This window comes from Oculina patagonica, chromosome 5 (genome assembly GCF_052425735.1).
Source record: "Oculina patagonica isolate OP01 chromosome 5, crgOcupat, whole genome shotgun sequence".
Classification (NCBI taxonomy): Eukaryota; Metazoa; Cnidaria; class Anthozoa; order Scleractinia; family Oculinidae; genus Oculina; species Oculina patagonica.
The window spans coordinates 31,769,865-31,797,275 of NC_135762.1; the positions used below are offsets into that span (position 1 = coordinate 31,769,865).

A 27,411-nucleotide genomic window follows, 5' to 3' on the forward strand; every position below is an offset into this window, starting at 1 on the left:
TGTTTGGATTTTAGTGGCGCGAACCATGTGTCAGGCGTTCTCGTCAAAATTTATTTGCAAGGGAAACATCAAGTTTTATAAACAATGGCATTGTACTGTTTCCACGTTTAGTTTCCTTTCTTTTTCTTTTTCTTGGCACTGATTATCTAAAACGTTGTGCTGTTTAACAATAAAATAAAATGGCATACCCTATAAAATTGCTACCGTATAAATGTCATCCCTGTTGACAGATGTTTACAAGGATCTCTACATATTAAGCATATTTTCAAACGTACAGTTCTTCTATATTTCTAAGACTGGAAAATGTATCCACGCTGAGGTTTTGAATATTGTTGAAGCCCAGGTTCCTTGAAAGCAAATAACAAATATCAATATTAAAATGATGTTGACCAAAGATGTTTTTTCGTGATGATTCCAGGAGAATACTTTTGAAATAGGCTTTCGTATTCCACAACAGAACCGTGCAAAATAAAGGAATTGTTCCTTGATGTACGAGTAACTCACATGTCAAGCAGGTTTGTCATGTTGGCAAACAGTCCGTCAGGCAAGGGTGATGAAATAGCGTTGGAAGATAAATCCCTGTAAAACGAGAAACTTATTTAGGCCATTTTTTTATTTATTTGATAACATGCTTTAATCGTACAATAATTACTTGACGCTTTTCTGTCGTCATTTCTGGAGTGTCAGTGTTGGGGAGGCGCGATGGCTTATGATTAGTGTGCCGGACGCCTGATCGAGTGGTCCAGGTTCGAGCCCTGGCCGGGTCATTGTGTGGTGTTCTTGGGAAAGACACTTTACTCTCACAGTGCCACTCTCCATCCAGGAGTATAAAAGGGGTACGTACCGGCGAATTTATGCTGATGGGAAACCCTGCGATGGACTACCATCCCATCCATACTGATGGTCTGATGGACCACTAGGTTCGATTGTAAATGTTCTTTTCTTTTTAGGGGAATTATATTGGGGACTACTGACCACAAATCCATCTTGTGGAAGGAAGGTGGATTTAACCAGGGACCTCAGGACCGTCCAGCACCCTAACCACAACGGAATACGCACTACGCAATACGCAATACGCACTAAACACTACGCAATACGCACTACGCACCACCACAAGTTAACGCACTACGACCACGCTTCACTTACAGCCAGCGAACATTTGTTAGTGTGGAGAAAATTTTGTCAGGCAAACTTTTTATAGCGTTGGAATGGACATATCTGTGTAAAGGAATCAAACAAGGACTTTGAAATAACGAGGTTTGTAGTTTCTTAAGGTTTAAGACGGAATCCATCAGGAAATCGAGTAACATTAATTTTAAGGGAAGCATTTGTAATCCTGAGACACATAATAGAATCATGTTTATTAGTGAAATGGACTCACTACTCTCAAGTTTGTGCACTCTACTCACCTCCACACTGAGGTAATCCACAGGCCTAGCAGTGGACAGTTGTTTCGTCAACACCGCGCAAGGCGTATGGATGATGGGAGAAAGTAGTCTAAGTAGTATAAGACTACGGGTGCGCTCGTCTCCAGATATTCACCTTGTGTACCACAAGTGTTGGATAACTGAGGTGGAGGAAATAAGAACTTTCTCCCGTCATCCACATGCCTTACGTAGTGCTGACGAGTCCCAAAGAGGACAAAACAGCTGTCCACCACAAGGCTGATGTGTTACCTCAGTCTGGAGGTGAGCAAAGTGCACATTCCTGAGTGTAGTGAGTCCATTTCACGAATTAACATGATTCTAACATTAATTTTAGTATTGCGTCGTTTTCTGCTTTTTTAAAAGCTAAAGATGTAAGTAATTATCCTTGATAACACCAACAACAACAATTTCTTATCAGAGCCTGACAAAATGAAGTTCAACGTTCACAAGAATCATGTACACTTTAGGTAAAACCTCACGTGTAGCTATTTTGTAAAATCGTCTTTTAAGCGATTCAGTTTAATTCATTGGAACGTTTTCGATGTTTGGTGTTGTTAGAAATGATTTTTTCTCAGTAATAAGATATATGAAACAGGAACACAGAAGTTTGCAATAGGATGTAAATAATTTTGGTACCCGTTTTTGTCCAATTAGTACTTGAAGTCCTGGCGGATTTCGACTTAGTTTCTTGTGTATGACCGAAAGTTAACGCTAGACGTTTTGCGGAAATCTCTGCTCGCAGTAGTGCACTGGACTTACAGCCATGTCATTTGTGTTTGAGACGAAAACACGCCGGCAGGCAGAGAGGTAACAGCGTTTGAATGAAATCCCCTATAAAGAAGAAGCATCGAAAAAGAGTAGCACATTATTGACACCCGAAGGTGAGAGGAAGCTCGGTAGACCCAAAACGACGTAAAGAATAACAACGGAAAGAGATAGGAAGTTAGCCGATTAAAGGTCTTGGTCTGGGATCGCGATTGACTGCAAGCAATAGACAAAGTTTAAAGGTGGAAGAGCGTCAAGGTCTTATGTGCAACACGGCCCAAAGCGAGGAAGTGAGGTGAGTTGAAGTTTTAACTTGATGTGAATGAATAGTATATATGTTGCACATACTAGTCATTAAAAGATATAGAACATGGACGGAGACAAAAATACACTATGACAAGAGCATTCGACTGCTTCTTATTCAAATATATAGGAAGGTTGGCCATATGACGTTTATTCATCATGGCTTACCTTTGGTTGTGATAAATATGTGCTTATGTGGTAGAATAAAAAATAATCATTTGACTTATATTCTATTTACTGGGCGTAGATACAGTGCAAATAAGCCTGCGAATACAGCCGCCTCTCATTCGCTCCCGTTACGAAGAGAGCGGGCTGTATTTGCAGGCAAAGTGCAAATCAACCAGCTGTCTAAAATGTCTTTGCGCCGTATCGGACCGAGTATGCTGGCTTGCACTTACAGTACTCTCAGTTTATCCAAGCTGGCGAATACCCCGTCAGGTAAAAATTTGATGGCGTTTGATGAAAACTCCCTGGAAATCATCCAATATGTCAAAAATACATTTAACACTTTTAAGTGAAGGGTGATGGTAGAACATTTCACACGTCTTTGCATGTCTTACGATTGTTAAAGACTGATTTAAGTTAAGGTGTGTTAAAACCGTGAAAACAGACGACGAAATGATATCTGGCAGTCTATGCCTCGGTGCAAATTGTGACTCACAGCCAAGTCAGGCTCGTCAACGTCGAGAAAATGCCATTCGGTAGAGTTGTTATTAAGTTTGCAGAGAAATCCCTGTGGAAATGAATCATCCAAAAAGTGAAATCATAAAAAGGTTCTATGCTAGTACTATATGTGTACATCCCGCATAAGTTTTAATCACCGCACAAATTTAAATGCTTGTTATGCTGGCTCCGCGAGCGGGTATGATGAGCAAAATTCTGCGCTGTGTTTGCTACCTGAGCGGACGAATTGGTGCTATCTTGCCCGCAGTGCTCGTCTGGAATGCACGCAGTACCCCGAAAGAAAACAAAAGTGTAAAAATAGTGCAAGCTTGTTCGGGTAAAATGACTCGAAATGGGTCTCGTTCTTTTTGCGCGTGATTATGGACTTCGACTGCGTCTCTGTCCATATACAGGCTTAAGAAAGTACTTGGCCAATATACAACCATCTTGAAATTTGACCTCATTTTGGTCAATAATCCACATATATTATGTGAATGGGTTTGCTACATGTACTCACAGGTCACTCAGCCTTTCCAGGGCGAAAAAGATCCCATCAGGTAGAAATCTTATGGCGTTTGAATCAATATGCCTATGAGGAGGAAACCGAGAGGGACATATAACTGTACTGCAAAGGTTATTTGATAATGTAAGTCAGCTTGGAGATATTTCCACAGCTCACAGGTCTACTTAATACTTCTTTAATACTTCTTTAATACTTAATACTTAATACTTCTATTTTAAACCACTCATTCATAATCAATCACAGGTGATAACTGAAGAGCCATAAGTCACATTTTATACATTTTTTGGCAACCTTTTCTTTCACATTTGCAATCGATAACTATAAAAGGTAGACAAGTGATCGCCCGTATCTCGTCTTCCCTGCTGTCATTCTATCATTTTCTTACAGCACTTGCAGAGCTGTCAGGTTGTCAAACACTCCTTCACGTAAAAATGTAATTGCATTCGAAGAGAAATCTCTGTAAAAAGAAAAGGTTTTAAGTGGCGTTTTTGAAAAAAAAAATTGTTGGCTTTTGGCAATTTCTTAACTAATGTTTATCATTACTCTTTGATATATTACAAACAGCAAGAGTTATTCATGATGCGACAAAGCAATGCATGAAAATACATTTGGAAAGGGAAATGTCAGAGAAACGCAGACCTTTTTTTAACTTTTGGTAAGCCTTATGTAAAAACGCAGTTGTATACAAATATACTGTTTGTATACAAACAGTTGCCACCCAAAACTTTTACGAGGGATAATAGACATCATTATCATCATCCTATGTCAACTCCTTCCACTTTGCACCATCCTTCGCCACACCTTCCGCCTCCGATCCCTCCACGAGCTAAATCCAAGCCTCCTTCTTTCATCTTCCAAGGTCCTACGCCAAGACGTTCTGGGCCTTTTACCCTCTGGTGCCCACGTCAAGGACACTTTGCGTTGTTATTACGCTCCACAGATAGCTTCCCAGAAATAACTTGCAATTGGGATCAATCCCCACCCCATTCCAGCACGTCTGAGTGTTACTTTTTGTCGATTCACAAGTTTTAACAGTCCTCTTGTTAATATGTTATAGATACAGATTACTAGTTTTCACTTACAGTGATACCAACTTAGCGAGGTTTGCGAACACTCCGTCAGGTAAAGATGTAATCGAGTTTGAATAAAAATCGCTGTGTTAAGAAATCGTCAAGCAACTGACATTTCAACAAACATATTGACATAATAACTATCATACACTTTTTTCGCAAACCAAACGGGAAATTCACGATTAAAACAGTACAGTGATACCAGTGCTACGAAGGAAGTGACGAGAGTACTATCCCTTAACTTCTTTCGTACTCTCGTCAGTGTCTTGCGTTCTTTATATAAAGTTCAGTTAAAGTATGTTTATTTTAACTAACGCTTTTTAAGTGCTTTCAGTTGTCACCAGGCTCTGCAAGATCAATCCCCACCAACACCCCCTTCCAGCACGTCTGAGTGTTACTTTTTTGTCGATTCACAAGTTTTTACAGTCCTCTTGTTAATATTACAACATTAATGTGTGGAAAGAGAATAAGGAATCGAGATTCCTGCTCTTTACAAGATTTACAGTGTAAACAAATTTAAAGGAGCAATGTCACGGTATATTAAGTCATTTTCTGATCCCTTTCAAATTAAAGGAGACTTCAAAATAATAGTTTTCTAACATAGAAAAACAACAAAGCAGTAATAAAAAGGCAAAAAAATTGGTTTCGACTGATAACGATTAAGACAAATTTCTAACAACAAATATGAAAAATTATTTCAAAATGTGTTGTCAAAATGTGTTGTCCGTGACGTAGCTCCTTTAAAAGAATCCTCTGGATTGCTGCTACTCTCAGTACTTTCACGACGACTGATTTTTTATCAAAGCGTAACCACTTACAGATACTCCAGATATTCAAGGTTAGAAAACAGTAGGTTAGGTAATGATGTAATAGCGCATGAAGTGAAATCCCTGTTAAATTGAAATCATTTCAACTAGCTAAACAATAATTTGTAGCCAAACTTTGATCGTAAAAGAACTAGAAAATGGCGGGGTTGGCAACTTAACCCTATTCAGACCGGGGGAGGGGGAGGGGGGCTTTTGAGGGCCGCGCTGACTTTGAACGCTTATAACTTTTTTTAAGATTCAACCAAACCCTGCCAAACTTTGTGAGTTTACCTTATTTTCTTCTGGGAATAGTTTGGTAGAATAGGATTTTGTGACAGGAACTTGACATCATCATGGCAACGGCATTTGGATAGGCATGTTTTCCCAAATTTGTAATTTTCGTGTTTCTATTAATGAAAATTAACTTAAATGCAATTAATTTTTAATTTTTTACGGTTTTTAGGCACAGTTTTATTGATTTTGTGTACTTTGCAGTAATTTTGGGTGGTATTCGGGCATTTTGGAAAACTTTTAAAATCCAAGATGGTGGATCCAATTGGCGGCTGTTTTGACATCATGATGTAATTGTCACGTGATGTGACGTCATCATCCCACGTGACGTATAGCAAAAAATATGTTTGGACATACTATACATCCTATAAGTTTCATTGTGATTGCTTAAATATTCTGGAAGTTACATAGGGGGGCTCCCTCCCCCGGTCAGAGAAGGTCCAAAAAAAGCCCGGTCTGAATAGGGTTATTCTGAAGCAAACATAAGAGAGTTTGCGAAGATTTGAAAGTTTATGTAAACGCGAGTTGCTAGCCAGGTTGTACATATTTTTAAATGTGCGTCCGCCCTCGCATTTGCACTAAAAATCATTTCGATTTTTTTTTCAAAAGTGGCCGTTTTTTTTTAAAAAAAGTGAATGTTTATCAAAGACTCATGAAAACAATACACCTTATTTACACCCAAAAATTTTGCATAAGCATTGTTTTCAAATTCTTTTGGACGATTGTAAATCCCAAGAGAAATTGGAAACAATGCTTATGCAAAATTGTTGGGGGTAAACAAGGCGTATATTGGCAACGGTGAAAATAGCAGAAAAGATCAAAATTTAATACCAAATAAGCATTGCGCGTGCATCACTAATGCAAGTTCCAAATGACGCACATCACCGTATGTGAATGAAAAAGTTAAATTACAAGACATTTATTTAGTTTGGTAAAGTCGCACAAACAAAGAGGAAAGATTAAAGAGAACAGAAGCATGAATCGCGATCCACTTTTTGTCTTCTGCCAACATTGATGCTAATTAATTTTGCTTTATTTGAGAGGGCTGCAAAAGAAAAAGTCGCAGTTTGTTTGTCTGCTGTCCATTTAGATTAACAATTCGTGTTCATTGATATCCTGTTCTTGATAGAGCGATACCTTAACTGAAAGACAGAAATTGAGGAGAAAGTAAAACTGGCGCATTCTCTTCTCTATATTTTAAAAATAACTTTCCTTTTTTTGTCTCTAAATCAATTTATACCATAAACGAGAGAATTCTCGCGCGCTGATTGGTCGAAAGTTATGGTCGATGAGAGTATAGACCATGAAAGTGACGTCAGATCACGCCACGCACACGCGCGGGCTAGAAATGTGTAAGTTTGGTTATCATGAATGAAAGCGAATTTCATCTTGTTTTGTTTGAATCAAGGACGCATTTGTTTTCGGAATTCAGGATTGAACTTCTACTCAGGTGATATGTCGAAAGAAAATTAACCAGGCTTTTGAATTTTTTGTTTAACTAAGAAGAACGGTGCTAGCGAACCGACAGCAGACTCAGCGATCGAACTGTCGACGTTCAGTGAACGAGCGCTAACAAGATCTTCAGAAAGAAAAATTATCTTGCTCGCTTCTAGTAATTGGCACACACTCAACGAGAGAATAAAAGGTAATTAAAATTGTTATTCTTTGAATTCTTGTTCATCTTCTTTTGTATCATTGTCGTTTTTACGTGTCGGCAATCTTTACGTTTCCCCGGCAAAGTTTCTTCACGGTCAGGCATCGCTTTTGATAAATACTTGTTCGAGTTTGTTATGGTATAAAACAAATCGGCCACATTTTTCCATGGTCTACACTCTTATAGACCATAAAAATGACGCCATAAAATGTCCAAAACTTTGTAGTGAAACCACTCGGCTAACGGCTCGTGGTTGAGTTTTGAACATTTTCTGACGTCGTTTCTATGGTCTATAAGAGTGTAGACCATGGAAAAATGTGGTCGATTTGTTAAGTGGCATAAATTTAAGTTTTTTGCGAGTTGATCTCTTTGCCTATCTTTCCCCTTACAGCCAATTCAAATTGCTCAGTTTGGCAAATGCTCTATCCGGTATGTCCGTGAGGAATTTTGAAGAGATGTACCTAATTTAAGAAATGAATAATACTGGAATTAATAGAACGACCTTTCTTGTACTTCTCAAGTTGTCTTCCTCGCGAGCTTCCACGTAGCTGAGGCTCAAATGGGTTACTCAGTTGGTTATAAACTAAGTTGTTTTTGGGAAATTAACCGGCTTAACAAATTTAGAAAAGGTGACTTTTCGTGCGTTTGTCTTTCGTTGGAGCAAAGCTTTGATAACTGAGGGGCCTGTATGGGTGAAATGGAAATTGGGAATTGCCTATTTTTCAACTAAGTGTTTCACTTGCCCATTAATGTAGCACTACAGTTTTTTTAGAGACTAGCCACTATATTCATTTAAATGGGCAGGTAATCACATAGGTGACTTGCGCATGAAGGCTTGTACACGTCTAAGCTTGAGACGAACTAACCTAGTTCAAACGTTCCTATTCAAAATTTCGTATAAAAAACAAGATTTGATCTCTTACCCAATGTGCTGTTCGACGAAACTGTTTTATTACGTAGCTGGGGCTTAAAAGCCCATTGCTAAATCGGATTTCAAGTAAATTGCTCCCTCGTTTATACAGATTGCTCATGTACTACTGTAATGCATTCTTACTAATCGCTACTTTTCACTTACAGCTCGTCCAGATTTGTGAGGTTAGCAAAGATTTCATCAGGGAGATACGAGATAGAGATGTTAGACAGGTGCCTGGAATCATCAAATAAGAGAAACAATAAATTCGTTCTTGCACTTAAGTATTATATTTATTTTGCATATGAACAAACATTACATTGCTTCTTTCTTTTAGCCCTATTCAGACTGGGCTTTTTTTGGATCTTTTCTTTTCTTTGTTTCCCTCTCCGTAACTTCCAGAGTATTTAAGCAATCACAATGAAACTTAAAGGATATAAAGTATGTCCAAAAATCTATCTTTGGATATACGTCACGTGGGATGATGACGTCACATCACGTGACAATTACATTTTTATGTCAAAACAGCCGCCAGCTTGGATCTGCCATATTGGATTTCAAATTATTCCCAGATAAATGTTAGATAAACTGGCAAAGTTTGGTAGCGTTTGGTTGAATTTTAAAGAAAGTTATAATCATTCGAAGTCAGCGCAGGTACTTTCCGCCCCCCCACCCCGCCCCGTCTGGATGGGGTTAACTTTTTGATGTTCTGACTTACAGACTTCTCAGACTCTTTAATGGAGTAAACATTTTCTCTTGTAGATATGTAATCGGGTTGTGGGACAAATCCCTGGAAAGACAATTGTCTAATAAGTGGATAAACATAAAGTTACACTTCATAAAATAAGAAGTATTGGATTGCGTTCTGCTTTTATCTAAATTTACCACACAAATTTAGATGTCAAACTGTTTGCAGTTAATTGCCTAGGTGTGTCCTAAAATTCACTTACAGTTTAAGCAGATTTGTTAGGTTGTTAAACACTCCGTCAGTCAGAATTGTAATATTGTTTGACTCCAAATTCCTGCAAGAATGGTACACAAAAATAGTAGGGTGCATCGTAGTTGTAACGCATTTGTGTTGCAAAGTGATGCTGGGATTACAAGTAAGTTTGCGTAAATGCAGTCACGCAATTACACAAATAATCCAAATAATAGACTGTACAATATTACACAGATAGAACATATTTGAGACAATGATCGCGTTATAAATTGCTACGTATACCTCAAATAAAATTCAACTTTTGTCTTAAAAATCTGAACTTGATTCCTTCGGGAATCCCGTAGGCAACAATTTGCCATGACGATAATTTAAGTTAAGCAAGGTGGAAAAATTTGTTATAACTTTTATTACGACATATTTCGGAGTTATAGGAATTCTCTATTTCGCACATTCGCGTTGTTGTTGTTGTTGTTTTTTGACGGGTTTTTTTACATAGTCGTAGATGCAGGAAAATAACAATCATTTTGTGACCGGTCTCACTGATACATGGTTATCGAAAGAAGTGCAGATACGCCACTTGTCCACAGATGTCTGTGACGTTGGGCTTTGACACAAAACATTTACTGCATTGCCAACAAGCAGCACTCCGATAAAAAAAAAATAAACGCTCTGTAATCTACGCGCAACCTTAAACTTACAGCTCTCTCAGATTTTTTAGGTTTGCAAACAGTTTTTCATGAAGAAACGTAAAAGCGTTTGTATGGAAATATCTGTAGACAGAAGACATACAAAAATTGAAACGATAATTCAAAGATAAGTCAAGATGGTATCGTACCAGAAGCCATTATGGCTCCTGGTCGTAGTGATTTGAGGTTTTAATTTTTGGAGTACTGAATGTTATAGGAAGCTGCGATGACTGGTGTGTGTGTCGGCGAAGCTGATTTCCCTCTCGTAAACAGTGGACAATGCCATTTTTAACGGTCGATGCCATCACTGGAAACGAAGCTTTTCGGACGATGCCATATCTGGACTAGGTCGAACCCGTGCTCTGAATATTAAACGAAATTAGACGTAGATTTAACAATTATTCGCCGAAGGCTCAGTGATTATTGTTGATTATTAAATTCTCAACCTTAGATATTGCATTTCTAGCTTTCTGATTGGTTCACTGATTTCCGGTTATAAGCTTGTATACCTATGTTTGACCTTATATGGGAAATGAGTGCCGCAAGTGCCGCTCAGCGTAACATTTTTCTGCGGAATTAAGCGACAGTTCCATCAGAAAAAATGGTTGAAAACAGCAAATTTGGCGAGCTTTATGAACAAGAAATAATCAGCGGTGCCTACAAAACCACAGAAATGCCATAGTAAAATTAACTACGCAAAACAAAAAGATTGATGTGAAAAGTTTAATTAATAATACTTGTAAACGTACAACTAGAGCGAGAGAATAAAGTAGAAAAGCAGCAAATAATTTACGAAAGAACGGCAAACTGACACAATTTCATTCATTGTACGTCATAAAATTAGGCTCAGCACTTCTGTAAAGTTTAATAATTTAATAATAATAATAATTTGCTAATTTATATAGCGCATATTTTCATGTTCTGATCAATAGCGCTTTACATCTTATGAAAATAAAAATAAAGTTATAGATTATAAAAATACTTCTTAAAAAGATAAGTTTTAAGTTGAGATTTGAAACAGTCAAGTGATGTCGCTTGACGAAGCTCCACAGGTAGAACATTCCAAAGTTTCGGAGCTGCCACTGAAAATGATCTAGCTCCCAATGTTGACAGCATCTTTCCCTTGGGATGGTCCAATAAGGGCATGCCAGTAGACCTAAGATTGTATAATGAATTCGATTTTATCCTAATCAGATCGCTAAGATAAGTTGGCGCCAGGCCATGAATACATTTAAAAGTCAAAAGTAAAATCTTATAATCAATACGCAAAGAAACCGGCAGCCAGTGCAGCTCGTAAAGCGCCGGTGTAATGTGAGAAAACTTTCCGATGCCAAGAATAAGTCTTGCTGCTGCATTTTGTACACGTTGTAATTTAGCAATCTGCGCCTTTGGTAAGCCAAACAATAAACCATTACAATAGTCAAGACGGCTGGTTATAAAAGCGTGAACCAAAGTAATAAAGAATCCCTCGATAGGTATTTCTTAATACGTCTCAAATTATGCAAATGATAAAATGCCGCATTACAAGCCTTGTTTATATGATCAGTCATGCTTAAGTTGCTGTCAAACCACGATCCAAGGTTTTTGACACATGGGCTTGGACTGATGCGATTATCGCCCACAGTAATGGAACACGAATCTAGTTTGTTACCTTTTAATCTTGGTCTTGTCCTTTAATACTTCAATAAACCTGTTCCACTTTGAGCTCAATTTCGCTTCAAATAATATAGTGCCAGTCTTGATGACAGCCGTGGAACCGTAAATTACAAAAACAATGTAAACACTTGCTTCGTTCTACTTGCACAAGACGTGTAGGCGGTGTAGTTTCCAGAAAAGCTTTTGCTTCGGATCATCCCGTAGATCTTAACTGTTGTCACAATTTCCAGGATATATAGACGACTAGTTCAATCGACTCTCTTCACAATTTCAAAGCTCATGCTGAAAATGTCGCCAGCATCTGGCAAATTATTTAACTGCCAGTGTTATGGTGTGTACTCAAAGAAAGACGTGGAAGCAGATCGAATGATTTTCCTTGACGAAGGAGATAATTGGATGAAAATCTTGGGAAGAAAACTCTCTCACTCGCTTTCTTCGTGTGTTTCATTCAACTCAAGAAGCGAACACCACGCCACAAATTTTCCCGCCTCCTCATACTATCACTTCGTTTACATCAAACTAAAATGTCCAGTCGATTTAAACTTAAAGAAGAATTTAACCCTATTCAGACCGGGGGGGGGGGGGGGCTTTTGAGGCCCGCGCTGACTTTGAACTTTTATAACTTTTTTAAGATTTAACCAAACGCTGCCAAACTTTCTGCGTTTTCCTAACATTTATCTGGCAACAATTTGGTAGGTTTGGATGATGTGTCAGGAACTTGACATCACCATGGCAATGGCATTTTAACAGGCATGTTTTCCCAAATTTGTAATTTTGCGTGTTTCTGTTAATAAAAATCAACTTAAATGGAATTATTTTAAGTACTTTGCAGTGATTTTGGGTGGTTTTCTGGCATTTTGGAAACATTTTGAAATCCAAGATGGCGGATCCAAGATGGCAGCTGTTTTGACATCATGATGTAATTGTCACGTGATGTGACGTCACCATCCCACGTGACGTATACCAAACGAAAGAGTTTTGGACATACAATATATCCTATAAGTTTCATGGTGATTGCTTTAATATTCTGGAAGTTCCCCGCCCCGGTCTGAGAAGGTGCAAAAACGCCCGGTCTGAATAGGGTTAATAAAACAATTATTCTATTCATCCTGGTTGGATACGAGTCGTTATAGCCAACTCGGCGCTTCGCGCCTCCTCGGCTATTTACCACCTCGCATCCAACGCGGGCTCATAGAATAATTGTTAAATAATCCCCTCGACGAAATGTTTTAGTATTATTTTCAGAGGTGAATATCAAGAACTGCAAAATAACACTAGAAAACACGAAAACAACAAACACAAGTGCTCGCTTGCATACGTGTAAACCAGTTTAATTCATCGATTGAAATCGTAATTTACACTCAAGTTTTAGCAATAAAACGGAACAAAAGAAACACTACGAAAAAGATAGATATCTGGTACCTTTGTTTAATCGTTGGTGACTTCTGAGCAATTGTGTGAATCCTCTCGAAATTACTAGCTCCGGTGAGAAGAGAACATGGCCGCGTGCAAACTCCAAAACCATCATGTTTACGATCAATTCTAATGCCTTGAAAACCATCTCTTGAAAATATTTTCGGTCCAAAAGCCTTGGCAGTAAATTTGAAAAATTCCCAGTGTTTTAAATATCCAGGACTTGGAGTGATTTCTTTTATATGAGAGAAATTTTCATTCAGCGAATGCCGCCATTTTCACTGGCCTGGATGGCAAACATGGCATGGCTTAGTAGCCAAACCTTGAGATGCTATATTCACCGCCTAGTGCGGTGAATATCGCTTCATAGTCCGAGCTTCTCGACCAATCAGAATTGAATTCACCTCTGCAAATTATACTAAAGGCGATTATAAGACCTAAATTAGATAGACGTGACAGTTAAAGAATACACATTATATAATTAATAGCGGAGTTCCCATACCCATTGAAAATTCACAGAAATCGAGAACCATGTATTTGATTTTTCATGGTGATCATGGCTTGCGGCACGGTTGGCGGGAGCGTGGGCCCACCGTACGGCGTACGTATGTCGCTCAAACATGGCGGCCACCGTTTGTTAAATCCGAATGAATCCGTCGTTAAACATTGTCATCCATCGTTCCGCTAAGACAAATTGAAGTCAGCTATTTCTCAAGTACCCGAGAGTGACGTTTTGTCGACTGATTAAGGCATTTGGACAACGAAAAAGCCATTTAACATATGGAGTCCTGTAGGCGATATCGAGATCGACCGGCGACAAGACGTTCTCAAGAATACTTTGAGATCGAAAAGCTAAACAGATCAGTCTGGTGTGGTGCTAAGCGGTCTTGTACGGCTTACAGAAGGATCTATCATTTAGAAATTCATAACTGTAAAATGTACGGGTTGGTATGAACAGTGTTCTGATGCGATTGAATAAAATTTATAGGTGTGATGTGATAGTGGACGCGATAAGATACAAACGCGCGCGAGTGATCACATAGATTGTTTGCTCACTACACAAAGATCACAAAGTTCTCTTGCAAAACAAAATAAAGCGGTAGATTGTCGATACCGTAAAGAAAATAGCTACAAGGAGTTATAACTATTTTAGACCATAGTATAAGCTAAGAAAGGTGTCCGGTCGTTTCGAGAGAAAGTCGTTTAGAGACAAGCTCACGTTTTCGCGATTGTAGTTTCTCGCATCTCAATTCGAATTCGAACGTACGTTTCAGTCAATTTATCTTCACAGCAACTGCATGAGAGTGGAAGAATTTTATCATAACAAAAGCAGGAGAACTGAAAATTGTTTCTTGATGTTACGCTTTTTTCAATCATAGCGGACGTATAAACAAAGCAATACAGAGGTATCTTGTTGTGTAGTTCGCCGCGCGATTTTCAAGGAAAATCATTCGATCTGCTTCCATGTCTTTCTTTGAGCACACACCATAACACTGGCAGTTAAATAATTTGCCAGATGCTGGCGACATTTTCAGCATGAGCTTTGAAATTGTGAAGAGAGTCGATTGAACTAGTCAGACGAGTCGATCGACCAGCTTACGCGAAGTTCCGTGACACGGGCAAATTACGCGCTGGATTTGCATATTGACAGATCGCTTCCGATTGGTCTATAAACAATAAAAGTGATTTTGCTTGGGTCATAAGCTGTCATAGCTTGTACACGCGCGGTACCGCGAAACGGTCCCATTAATGTCAGCTTACGTGTACATCTTTTTATATTAGACATTCACACTATTCTCAATTGACAGCTGTCAAAACAAGGCATCCGCTGACCATTATCACATGATCATATCGCGGGCTCAGATGTTGAACTCATCGAGGTCGCGTGTTTTTTTGAAGGTGAACGCCGACCAAATAATGTTATTTCATTGGCTCATGGCGTATTTGCTTATGTCTATGGTCAGTAAATTCAGATTTAAATAAAGAGCAAAGTAAGTAACCGGGGAGCTACGCTTTTAGGCTTGGCTAAATCTATTTACCGGTAATAACTTTTCAGCAGTTTGGCGCATTAACGTGGCGATGCAGTGGTGAGAGAGGGATGCTAGCAGGCCAAAGGTTCTGGGTTCGATCTTGGGTCTTGACATGCATAAATAGCATCGACTGTTTGTGAAAGGGAAACGTGCTTCGGCGAATTTGCAAAGTTTGATGACAAACAAACTTATAAAACATATTGAGGGATAAATGAGCTAAACCGTTAAAAAAAGTTAAAAAAAAGGAAAAAACAGCATCAGTTATTCATTTGTTCTTTACAGTGATGCAAGGGTCAATAGAAACTGATTAGATTGATACAACAGAACACGAATTTGTTTAAGTGCGGCTTTCTCCAAAAATCAACTAATATCGCCTTTAGCCGGCACAAATTGGAAAAATCGATTTCGCTCATATTTTGCCTATAGATAGGTCCGAATGAGAAACCAAACGGACTGCAGTTAGTTTTTTCTTAATACAGCTTCCTTTCGAAGAAATATGCAAAAAAAGATTTTGCCCCAATTGGCCTCAAAATCCACTTCCGGTTTTGGACTGATTTTATTGAAAGTTTGATCGCCTCGCGCGTTATACTGCAGCTGTTTTTTGATATTTCAATAATATTTATAATGTAATTAGGTCTCTATTGTATGACTGAGCAAAAAAAATAAAACAAATCGAGATTAATTTTTAGCCTGAAACGGGGATAAATCCAAAGGCAGAATTTGCAAATGAGTAGCGAGCGAAATTATGCAGTAAAACTCTGCCATTTCCTTCTATGTGCGATAACTTAAAATATCGTAAAAACAATTTTTATGGATTAACTAGACACTTATTTAATAGGATATCCAAAAATATCTCTGCGGAAAAGGTTTTTAGTGGCCGGCTTTGGCCTTAGTTTATCACTAATTTTGCCGTAAATCGGCTAAAATGTAAACAATTGCGTGACACGGCTTGTCACAATAGCCCCCCACACACACACACAATACCCGTAAACAGTTTCACAATTTCTGTATTTTAAATAATCTAATCATTTAAAATACACGAAAAGAAGTAGATGTCACATTCCGATTGTAAATGGGTACTTAAAGTAAAACTTTTACTTGCTATAATACCCTATAATGAATATATGTTTAACCTATCATTGCGGTGTTGCTTTTCCCGCGAGCTGGCTGTGCTGTTTACTACTCTTCAGCTGAAATTAAAAACAAGGCAAATGTACCATGTTTAGTCTGCTCTGTAAACACTTGAAACGGTGTATCTACCTTAAATAAGACAATCCAGAAGAATTCAAACGGGCTCAGTTATAAGATCTTTATTTTTTATGCACCCATCATGACGGAGAGTGTATGGGCGCTCTGCTACACGGGAAACGGTTGTCGTTTCTTTTATAATTCATAAGATAATCCTCAAAACAACGAATAGGCATACTAGGTTCACATTGAAAAATGCCCCTACTTTCAAAACGTTCGTTCATTCATGATCATTGATCATTGTTGTAGGGTATTAGTTTTAAGATCTAGTGTTATTTCTGTTCTAGTACAGTTCGCTGAAAGTTAGTATTTTCAAACATAATTACGTTAAATCGGTAGACATGTAACTCGGTCTACTGGTGAATCCAGCGGAGATGACCAGTTCTTCATCTTTTGTTACAAAGCTGACTATTTTGTACTAAAATCAGTGCCAACTAGACTCCACCTCCCACTCCATTTTAAGGAAACGAAAGGCGAATGCCCACCTCCCCTCCTGCTGTGCCACTAAAAATGGGCAAAACGAGGTGAGATTATTGCAACAACTGACTGCGGCAAATCAAAGGCCGGAAGGGAGGTCGAGAAGATTGGGGGGGTAGGGGAGCTTGCAGGGTGGAATTAAATTGTTCAACAACGTACACGTATGTAAATTATGCAATTAAACATAATCGTCTCCACCAAATGCTGGTATAACGAATTTGTCAATGCTCAAATATTGGATGGAGAGCAGACGACTTCTTTGCAAGTTTGCACTCATAATTATCCATGGAAGGCTTTTTGCGGGTTATCGTAACATGGGAAGCGCCGCCGCTATCGCTGGTTATTGCCAAATGACTATTTCAAATAAAAAACGCATTACATTTGTAGACGTGTTCACTGGTTGATTTAGCGGAGACATGCAGGGCGGAGAGGACGTACAAGTTTCTTTGTTTTTGTTCGTTTGTTTTTTTTTTAAGCAGTACTAACTAGACTCCGCCTCCCACCCCTCTTATAGGAAAGGAAATTCAAAAGCCTGCCTTCTTCGCCGCTCCTTTGCCCTGTCCCTTTTGTTCCCCTTTTGCTGCCTATAGATAACGGTTCCAGTTGCATGAGGGTGATGTTTCAATGTGAAACGTCACTAAACGCTCTAAGCCTGTTTTTAAGGGCTAAGCTTGAAATTTTGCACTAAAAATAACTGGAGCCGGCTGGGGTTAAGGTAACAAGTGTGGAAGATAAGAAAGATGAAAGGAGTAGGGGGAGGAGGGGGCTTATCGCTGAGCCCATTACGAGGGCTGAAAATAACATTTTACATCAAGTGTCACTGGAGCATTTCTCAGAAATTTGTTAAAGGATCCCTGTGCTGTGCCCAAGGGAGATACTCGGGATTTCAAGTGATGATGGAAATGATGGAAAGATTTTTTGGGGTTTGAAATTCTTAATTCTGGGAATTGTTTGTCTAGGAAAATTTTTTAAAGTATTTTATGGGTGTTCTGAATAAAAAAGGAATTTTTGGGGGAGTAAAAAACAATCTAAACATTCGTGGTGGTGCATTGGTTGTATAGTTTCGCGAATAAAGTACAAACAAACGTTTTTTACTGATGATTAATCTTGAACGATGGTGTTCCAGTCCTTTGCTTTGCATATGAACTCGAGCGTTCCCCCTGAGTTTCCATTTTTTTCTTTGTGATACCATCATTACCCCTCTCTATAAATCTAATGGACAGAAATTCGGCATGGGATATTTTTGGGGTAAATTTTTCTGTCCAGGTATTTTTTTGGGGGTGTTTTTGGAAGCCCTCGGGGTTTGGGGGGGGGTTCCATTATCCCCGTTACTTGAAATCCCAAGTACCCTCCCCCCCCCACCCCCTCGAGTTGCTGTGCATGACTGTTTTGTTTCCATTGTCCAAAATAAAGCAGCTTTACACTTGCTAAGACCATTATGGAATTACCTTTAGAAAAGACCTATTATTTGCATTTATTCTTATCCTGAATTTCAACTTTTTCATTTGACTCACAACTACTTCCTCCTCGTTATTTACGACGACAAGTGGAGGCAGGTTCTCTGCTGCTAATTTTGACAGCTTCTCTTCTTCGGAAATTGAACACAAAAATTTCCCTGAGTGATCTGCACATACCTTATGGAAACAGAAGGAAAACTGTCAGACGTACTTGTATGTCGAAATGCCTGCATTCAGACAAGAAGCGAGTGAGACGTCGATATCTACCTGATCCAACGGGAATCAAATGTCCCATTCTTTTCATGATTAACTTGGAGAAGATTTTGTTTATCCCTTAAGCTTCCTTCGGCATTCGGACATTTTCCTCTGATGATTTTATGCTTTGGTATCTCTTGAGGGACCCTACATCTTTAGGTTCCTCTTGTCCAGCGAGACCATGGGTTTAGCAGTCATTACGTTGACACTTTGAGGAGTGTAAAAAATCGTAGCTCGAGCAATAATCAACGCTACTTCACTCTCCATATCATGAAACTCCAAGAGTGACTTGTGCTGTGCTATATTTTCAGTGCATGATAATTGTGAGACTTTCTCCGTAGCCTGATTTCTGTCGCTGCGATCAAAGGAGCACTGACTTTAAAAGAACAACAAGCATACATCTTGTTTTATCCGCAAAAAGCGAAGAGTCGTGTTTACCGATCGAAGTGTGGAATTGGATAAGTACTTGTTATCAAAATAAAAACAATTTAATTATACAATTTGCAGGTCACAAAGAAACTGGATTCAGGACTGATGCAAATATTGCGTGAAAATCTGGCGCTAATCATATTCGAAGCTTCAGTTCCTTGAAACGTACTATTCGGGCACAAAATACATAGAATTTTGTACATAACTTAGAAAGGCAATGCTATGTTTTATCTGTCTTACACCATAAAATTGTAATCAGTATTACCTTCAATGTTGATATTTATTAGCCGTATACAATTCTCCCCAATTATTTCTTTTGCTTTATATTTTTCTCCTTAAAAGGACATGAATTGGGAAAAATACCGGCAATTTTAGACAAAAAGGAAACAACAACACATCAACAAACAACGACAACATCATCGCACTCGACAAATACTTATAATTTAATTGTTGCGCTGTTTCCTTCAGATCACGCGAAGAAATAAACCAAACAATATTTACTCGTTATTACGTAAAATAATTGAACTGAGAATGCTTTCCTTTATACGACCAGTTTTTGTGGATGATCGAATGATCAACAGCTTAAAACAACTATTTCACTCGCTGTTTACTACTTGTGTCACGCAATTGCTGTCACGCAAAAACGGCAGATTATCGGCAAAATTAGTGATAAACTAAGGCCAAAGCGGGCCACTAAAAACCTTTTTCCCAGAGATTTTTTTGGATATCCTATTAGATAAGTGTCTAGTTAACCCATAAAAATTGTTTTTACGATATTTTAAGTTATCGCACATAGAAGGAAATGGCAGAGTTTTACTGCATAATTTCGCTCGCTACTCATTTGCAAATTCTGCCTTTGAATTTATCCCCGTTTCAAGCTAAAAATTAATCTTGATTTGTTTTATTTTTCGCTCAGTCATACAATAAAGACCTAATCACATTATAAATATTATTAAATGATCAATAAACAGCTTCAGTATAACGCGCGAGGCGATCAAACTTTCAAAAAAATCAGTCAAACCGGAAGTGGATTTTGAGCCCAATTGGGGCGAAATCATTTTTGACATATTTCTACGAAAGGAAGCTGTATTAGGAAAAACTAACTACGGCCCGTCTGGTTTCTCACCAACACCTATCTATGGGGAAAATATGAGCGAAATCGTCTATTCCATTTGTTCCGCTGTCTGGTTGATAATTCTAGAAAGTCGCACTTAAGTTCTGGGAATATATCTTATTACTTACATCCTTCTCAGACTAGTCAATGTGAAGAATACTTCTTCAGGTAGGAATTTAATCGAGTTTTCACCAAAGGAACTGTTTGAGGTAATTATCAGATAAGTAAATTTGCAAACAATGGTAAGACTTTCTTAGACGAAAGTATTGGACTTTCTGTCAGTTACTATCCTCATAATACTTTGTTTGCAAAAAAAGATCATGTAAAATATATATATAAATGAACTTATATGTGTTACTTAGTGTGCCATAAATCGCCAATGCATGCACTTTTAATTTTATACTAAAAGTTTCACTTACAGCTCTATCAGGTTTGGTAGCGTATCAAAAATATTCTCGGGTAGAGATGTAATGGCGTTTCTAGACAAATCTCTGAAAAAAAGATAATTACCCATTATCCTGTATTTTTCGCCTGTTAGAGTAAAATGCAAGCCAATTATTTAGTATCAAAACCAATGCAGCATTTTATGCAAGGTTTTACTCACAACTCCTTTAGATTTGTTAACGAAGCAAATATTCCCTCTGGTAGTGATTTAATGGCGTTTAAGGAAAAATCTCTGTAAATGAATTATCACCAGTTACCAATAATTTAAATGTTCAAGCAAGCAACCGTGGACGATAATCCTGCTGGTATACGTTGAATCAATAGTGATTTAATCGGCTTAACATACAAAAGGAGGAACGAAAGGCAGAGCCCGATACAACGTATTACTTGATGAAGGCTGGTTTGGTTTGGCCGAAATATAGTACACAAAATTTAAAGCCATTCTACGTTGTATCGGTCTCCAATAATTTGTATACGTAATTGGACTACATGCTGTCCAATTTGGAAATAATTTGATGAAAAAATTCCGAGGGCAGCCAAAATTGGACGAGGCCGTAGGCCGAGTCCAATTTGGCTGCCCTCGGAATTTTTTTTAACCTAATTATTTCCAAATTGGACAAGCATGTAGTCCGGTTACATATTAATTATATAGCTTGTAGTCAGTCAATCCAGCGTAAACAATAAACTTATGTCCAGAACGGGAAAAACATTCAACAATAGTAGGCATAACACAGCACATGCAACTCACTCAAAGCATTGTCTTCACAAATAAAACTTTTATTCACCTGAGTTTGCGAAGCTTGCTACAAAGTGAGTGAAAACACTGCATCAATCAATGAAAGTCGTAAACAAAGTGTCCGAAGAGCGTAACAACTTCTTGAATCTGACAAACTCCTTTCCACTATCTCGTTCGTACTTCATCGACAAAGAATTGCATCTAGCTCATGGCGATGAATATCTAACAGATTTCTTGTTTCGCTTCGCTGCACTTACGTTCACCCAGGTGTTTTGCTCTTGGTTTTTGCTTCTTAGTGTAGCTATTGTAGCTCCTCTTCTGACAACGTAGAAAATTTCTCTTTGTTGTTACTATTGCTGAAAAGCTCAAAAGGAATAGAAAAACGTAGCAAACTTGCCTCTGAATTCCGCCATTGCGACAAGTTTACAATGCGACAAGTTTACAGGGCTGACGCTATGCTTTGTGCTAATTGGCTAATATCCGTCACATGTTGTTTTTTCTTCGATTTGATTGGCTGAGACAAAACTGTCTAATTTTTCTTAAATTGGACAGCTTGTGCATTTTACCTGAAAGGCCTAATTGAAACTATCCAAATTTAATCCCAAATTGGACAGTTCTCAGAAATTAAGGAAAAATAGCCGCGCTGACAATTTAGGATTTACCGACAGCTATATAATTAAGGCCATTATTTTTTGGCGCAGCTACAATTGTAGCTAAACGCCACAAGGTTCTTTTGCTATGATCGTATGATCCTCTTCTGACGCCATTTATAGTTGTGACCATAACAATTTAACTGATGAAACATGCTAGCTAATTAAGGAATCAAGCAAATAATAGAAAAATTACACTCTCTTCCCTTGGACGCATATGTAAAAAAACATCTACTAATTCCTCCATCATTTAGAGCGGTTTTCACTTGAGTGTCGAAAGTAATTCGCGTTTGCTTTGGTTTTGCATTACTACGCTTAGTGATTGGCTTAAAAATCTCGCGCCACTTTCTCAGCCAATCAGAACTAAAACCAAAACCAATCGCGACTCGCTCGCGCACGTTTTCCCGCGCTTCGTTCCAGCTACATGTATTTGCTTCGAGTTTTGATTGGTTCACTGGATTGTCTATGTCCTTTGTGATTGGCCAGAGTAATTACTTTGGTTTTGGTTTTACGACACTCAATTGAAAACTGCTCTAATACCAACTCCATGAAACTTTCAACATCTTACAGAGGGACAGTGCTCTGGAACCTTTTACCGCGAGAGTGTCACGAAGCAATATCCCTTAGCTCGAACATAATTAAAAATACCGATTTTAACAACCTCTATTGTAAGAGTTCTTGGTGCTTTTTCTCTTTTTATCGTTGTGACTATTTAGCAATTTAATTTATTTTTAGCGATAAGTTTAGCGTTTTTACCTTAATATAGTTTAATATTTTTATCTACTAGTATTAATGTTTTATTTACACACGACCCCACAAGCTATGTAGCTTTTTTTACCCAATCGTGTCTAAATAAAGGTTTTGACTGATTGATTGATTGATTGATTAATTGCTTGATTGATTGATTGATTGATTGATTGATTGATTGATTGATTGATTGATTCCCACCTTGGTATCTAGGAGGTTTTCGTTCTATTAACGAGCATCGAAATTATTTTGCACTGACTAGAAAGCCCTAAGCTAACTCTACAAGATGACATAATTTTTGTTGGTTTTGACGTCATATGACGTTATTACAACCAAAAATGTCAAAAATGACGACGTTTGGCCACACCTGCTTTTAATGGTAACGTCAAAAGGTTTTGACACAAGGTTGGCATAACAAAATTTCCGCAAGTGATGAATGAACAGCTACTGAAAGTTTCAGCACAATAGAGCAAATCACTTCCTCAAAATTGCGAAAAATCCTCAAGGGGGCTTTCAAGGGGGCTTCTCAAGGGGGCTTCTTCTCTTCTTCTAGGCTCGCTTCTCTCCTTACGTCCGAGGGATACGCTATTTTGGAATATACTAGGTACGCTACGATTTACTTACAAAACTTCCAAATTTGTCAGGTTGGCAAACACGTCTTCAGGTAAAAATGTAACACTGGTTTTGAAGTATTCTCTATGGAAAGAAATCATGCAATATAAATAGAAGTTAGACATTAACAGTTGTCTTGGATATTGATGATAGCAACGTACCCTAATGAGGCCATTTTTTTTTTATTTTGACTTCGGCGCGACCTTTTAGCCAATTGCAACTCTTTCCGAGGGAATTACTAAAAGCCCAGGAAGCCGTTCATATGATTTTTATCTTATATTTAGTATTCATGAAATTGTTCTAGGATAATATTTAAATATGTTTCTTATGTTGAAAGGTGTGAAAAAGGTATATTTTCCGCAGAATTTAGAATTATTTTAACAAATTTATTATAATCAAGGCGATGAAGAAGAGAACAAGTAGGCTGCCACAGGATTTGGCGTTCTGGACAACCAATCCATGTTCCTTCACCAATGCTGTTATTGGGTGCAGAACAGTTTTTTCCAAGTTATATTACCATTGGACCCTTGGGCTAATGATGCCGTGAAATGACCACCGTTTAAATGAGCTTTTAAATGCCATGTTAAGGATGAATCTTATGCGGAGAATAAACATAAATAGTGCATCAAGAGAAATTATCAGTGTCTGGACAAGCAATGGACATCACTCAACACTGGTTAAAGTAAAAACAAAATCTAGGGAAGGTGAGCGCAATCGCTGTCGACTTTGAAAAGAAGCCAAAGGTGGATGCCATTTGATAATGTTTAAGCTATTTAAACAAACGTCTGACGAGGAGATTCCAAATGCTTTAACAGTAGTGGTTGTTTAAAAAACTTACAGCCATACTAGATTTTTTAGGCTAGAAAAGCTTCCAACGGAAGAATGAGAAAAGTTGCTCTGCTCCACTACCCTATGAGTAAAAGAAAAATATGTGTTAAAGCAGAAAATGTGGACTTTTATCAGATTTAAAATATATGTTTTCCATTCAATCTTGCAACTATCATGTTCGTGGAATATTGCATGATACTTCAATTGAGTATACAACTTTCTTATTTACCGCCCTTGTCACTTCACAAGTCAATAAAACAACAGTAGTTACATAGCTGCAAACGAGTAAACATAACACCAAAGAATAATTGAAATTAAAAATATATATGTGTGTTAGAAATACGTTTTTCCATTCAATCTTACAGTTTTTTAGTCATGGTTGGAGTGCATTTAATGATGGCCAAGGATGATTTAACTTTGCTGCACCTTAGAGTATTTCCCGAGTATTTGGACCATGAATGAGAACATCCAGATGGACAATCTAAAGAACAAATACAGATACAAATATCAAACGGCCTTCCCCATGTCAATGAGCTCCCGCAGTCCCGTCATGAGTATTTTTTACTCGCCTGGCATTTTCCTTCCTAACTAATGAATGCTACTATTCTTAGATTTTCTACTCATAAGCAAGTCGGTCCATTTAGAGCATATGATCCAAAAATATTACAGAGTTTAAGACTTGCCGAGTTCGGACTATGACTGCGCGTTTTCTCTCCGAGAGGCAGGTGACGAATTGTTGTACGCGCGCTCTCTCCTACAGTAAGTAATTTGATCAGTTTAAGTAGTGTTCACTCTTTAATTCTTTAGGTCTTTATTTTCCATAAAGGGCAGTATTATCTAGTATTCTAGACATGTATATGATTTTAAAAAAGCTTTCGAGTTCATTTTGATACGAAGAAGGTACTTTGTTTGCTAAATTTTTTATGTTGTCGTTTTACGGTCTCCAGATCGTCAAGAGAAGATCTAGAGCTAACAAGGAGCATCGTTCCCGACAAAACGTTTGCACTCGACCCAAGTCCTTTAAAGCCACAAAATTACTTATGCAACCATAGCCCGCTGAATGATTGTCTTCAATTTTGAAATCTCTATTGAAACTTTAGATACCTAAATATTAAATTACAGTCCTCTGCAATAAAAGTCTCACCGTTAAACAAAACTGTAAAGTTCTTCACGTCAGTTCCATAATTGCTTCTGGCCAGACAAGTGTAGTTTCCTTCCTCGTTTAATGTGATGGTTACGATGTTTGTTGCGGAATTTACCAGCGTCTTAGAGTTCTTTACCACTGCTGTGTTTATGGGAAATGTTCCATCGACTAAGCACGGGGACACTTTGTAGCCGGGTAATGTTCGAACAACAGGATCTGGTACCATCACTTTAGGTGGAACTAGTGAAGCAAGAATTTAAATCAGTTAACTATACTAATAACGTTTTTCTTTGAGACGAAGTCCATGGGTCACTGAATAAAGGTAATCATTGGGTCATTTCCTGCAAAATTCGGAAAACCTTGGGCAACGTTCAAAGTCTATACAAGTCATGTTCGTAAATGTTTGGAAGTTTTCTGGTGATCGTCGGGAGTCTTCGGTGGAACTAATGAAAAAAGTCTTTAAATCAGTTATCTTTACAAATAACATTAATTTGTTCATGAGTCGAAGTCGATGAGTCAGCGAAAATGGTCATTATCCGGTCATTTTCAGGAATATTCGGCTAACCTTGGAGAGCAGTGTATGGAAGAACCACCAAATGCAGCGTTTATGACGCAAAGTTTTACTCGCAGCTCCATAAGACCACTCTAACCACTGTTGCATGACCAAGATTTAATTATACTTACAGGTTGGAGTAAAACTAAACACCATCAGAAATCCTCTTTTCTGGAAACTGTAGTCTGAATGGAATATTATCACTGCGTGGCGTCCAGTTAGAGGGAGTTCCCGTCCCGTGTTCGAACCGCAGTACACTCCAAGTGTCTCGTTTTTGTCATTTGTGATTTGCACAAAGTCGTAACTGCAAAGAGAAAATATGCCATGGTACATTTTACGAATACAAAATCATACATCACTAAGACCTTTAACTTTTCAGATATCCTCATTCATAATTATGACGCGGAATTCAGAAGTGCGTGGATTACATAACCCCATTTGTTTATAGATAGTTGCGTTAGGTAATGCTTAATCACCACGTGCACAATCGCCGTATTTAAATATCCCTTTGCTTAGTTTCGGGGCATTTCGAAAGAGATACGCAAGCCGGGAAGTCCGGGTGAATTTTCTTATACTCTCGCGCTACGTCACCGAAGCCCAACCACGTGCTTTAGTTGTTTCGTTATTTATTTTCTCAAGTTTATGGCTGTACCTACCCTGCCGCTGCTGTGTAACTAGAAGACTTATACTGCACATCCAGTCTCTGCCGCTTCGCAAGTTCCACAGCATGCCGGAGTAGCGGGACAACGTATACAACAAAAGTTTACTCGGCATTTTAAAACTTTATATGTGTTTTCTTTTTCGCTTGCTTATCCGTTCGTTTATCACGTAGCGTGTTTTATATCTACGTAGTTCTGTTTATAGCAATTTATTACCATACGTGTTACGGCTGTATAGTAGCTTACGTTCGCTCGTGTGTCGAGCAAAGATTGGCAGACGCCATGTGTCGGCTGTAGTAGCTAAAACGCCTAAAACGTTCGCTCGTGTGCCGAGCAGAGATTGGTAGACGCCGTGTGTCGGTTGAAGTAGCTAAAACGTTTGCTCGTGTGTCGAGCAGAGATTGGCAGACGCCGTGTGTCGGCTGTAAAAGCTAAACCGTTTGCTCGTGTGTCGAGCAGAGACTGGCAGAGGCCGTATGTCGGCTGCAGCTAAAACGTTCGCCCGTATGTCGAGCTGAAATTGGCAGATGCCGTCTGTCGACTGTCTCGTGTTTCGAGCAGAAATTGTCTGATGCCGTGTGTCGGCTGTAGCTAAAACGTTCGCTCGTGTGTCAAGCAGAAATTGTCAGATGCCGTGTGTCGGCTTTACGTTGCTCAATGTTGCTCCTGTGTTTAGCACAATTTGTTACACGCCGTGTCGGTTTTAGTCTAAACGGTTGGCTCGTGTGTCGAGCTAAGTTGGCAAGAGCCTTGTGTCGGTTTTGTTTAAAGTTTGAACTGTGTATCGTGGGTCGACCAGTTTAACTGTTAGTATGTTAAGTGTTTTGTTATGGTATATCGGTCTGGAATTGTTTAATTAGCTTGCATGCCAAGAAAATCCAGTAGTTGCCGTATTTTGTACTTTTGTTTAAGAGCTTACTG

The 27,411-nt window shown here is 38.4% G+C and overlaps 1 protein-coding gene across 1 annotated transcript in view; it reads right to left on the minus strand.

Moving 5' to 3' along the window:
• Nucleotides 1-27,411, minus strand: part of LOC144655140 (uncharacterized) — a 44,069-nt gene that overhangs the window by 9,397 nt on the left and 7,261 nt on the right. Inside the window, exons 6-27 of the mRNA XM_078515355.1 lie at nucleotides 25,963-26,135; nucleotides 25,279-25,518; nucleotides 24,498-24,615; nucleotides 24,145-24,216; nucleotides 23,319-23,390; nucleotides 20,722-20,793; nucleotides 20,537-20,608; nucleotides 10,051-10,122; nucleotides 9,363-9,434; nucleotides 9,131-9,202; nucleotides 8,578-8,649; nucleotides 7,892-7,963; nucleotides 5,570-5,641; nucleotides 4,764-4,835; nucleotides 4,067-4,138; nucleotides 3,676-3,747; nucleotides 3,157-3,228; nucleotides 2,894-2,965; nucleotides 2,187-2,258; nucleotides 1,147-1,218; nucleotides 505-579; nucleotides 276-347 (exon numbers count right to left, since the gene is read on the minus strand). Of these exons, the coding sequence (XP_078371481.1) occupies nucleotides 276-347; nucleotides 505-579; nucleotides 1,147-1,218; nucleotides 2,187-2,258; nucleotides 2,894-2,965; nucleotides 3,157-3,228; nucleotides 3,676-3,747; nucleotides 4,067-4,138; nucleotides 4,764-4,835; nucleotides 5,570-5,641; nucleotides 7,892-7,963; nucleotides 8,578-8,649; nucleotides 9,131-9,202; nucleotides 9,363-9,434; nucleotides 10,051-10,122; nucleotides 20,537-20,608; nucleotides 20,722-20,793; nucleotides 23,319-23,390; nucleotides 24,145-24,216; nucleotides 24,498-24,615; nucleotides 25,279-25,518; nucleotides 25,963-26,135 (1,902 nt within the window). The remainder of the gene's footprint in view (nucleotides 1-275; nucleotides 348-504; nucleotides 580-1,146; nucleotides 1,219-2,186; nucleotides 2,259-2,893; nucleotides 2,966-3,156; nucleotides 3,229-3,675; nucleotides 3,748-4,066; nucleotides 4,139-4,763; nucleotides 4,836-5,569; nucleotides 5,642-7,891; nucleotides 7,964-8,577; nucleotides 8,650-9,130; nucleotides 9,203-9,362; nucleotides 9,435-10,050; nucleotides 10,123-20,536; nucleotides 20,609-20,721; nucleotides 20,794-23,318; nucleotides 23,391-24,144; nucleotides 24,217-24,497; nucleotides 24,616-25,278; nucleotides 25,519-25,962; nucleotides 26,136-27,411) is intronic.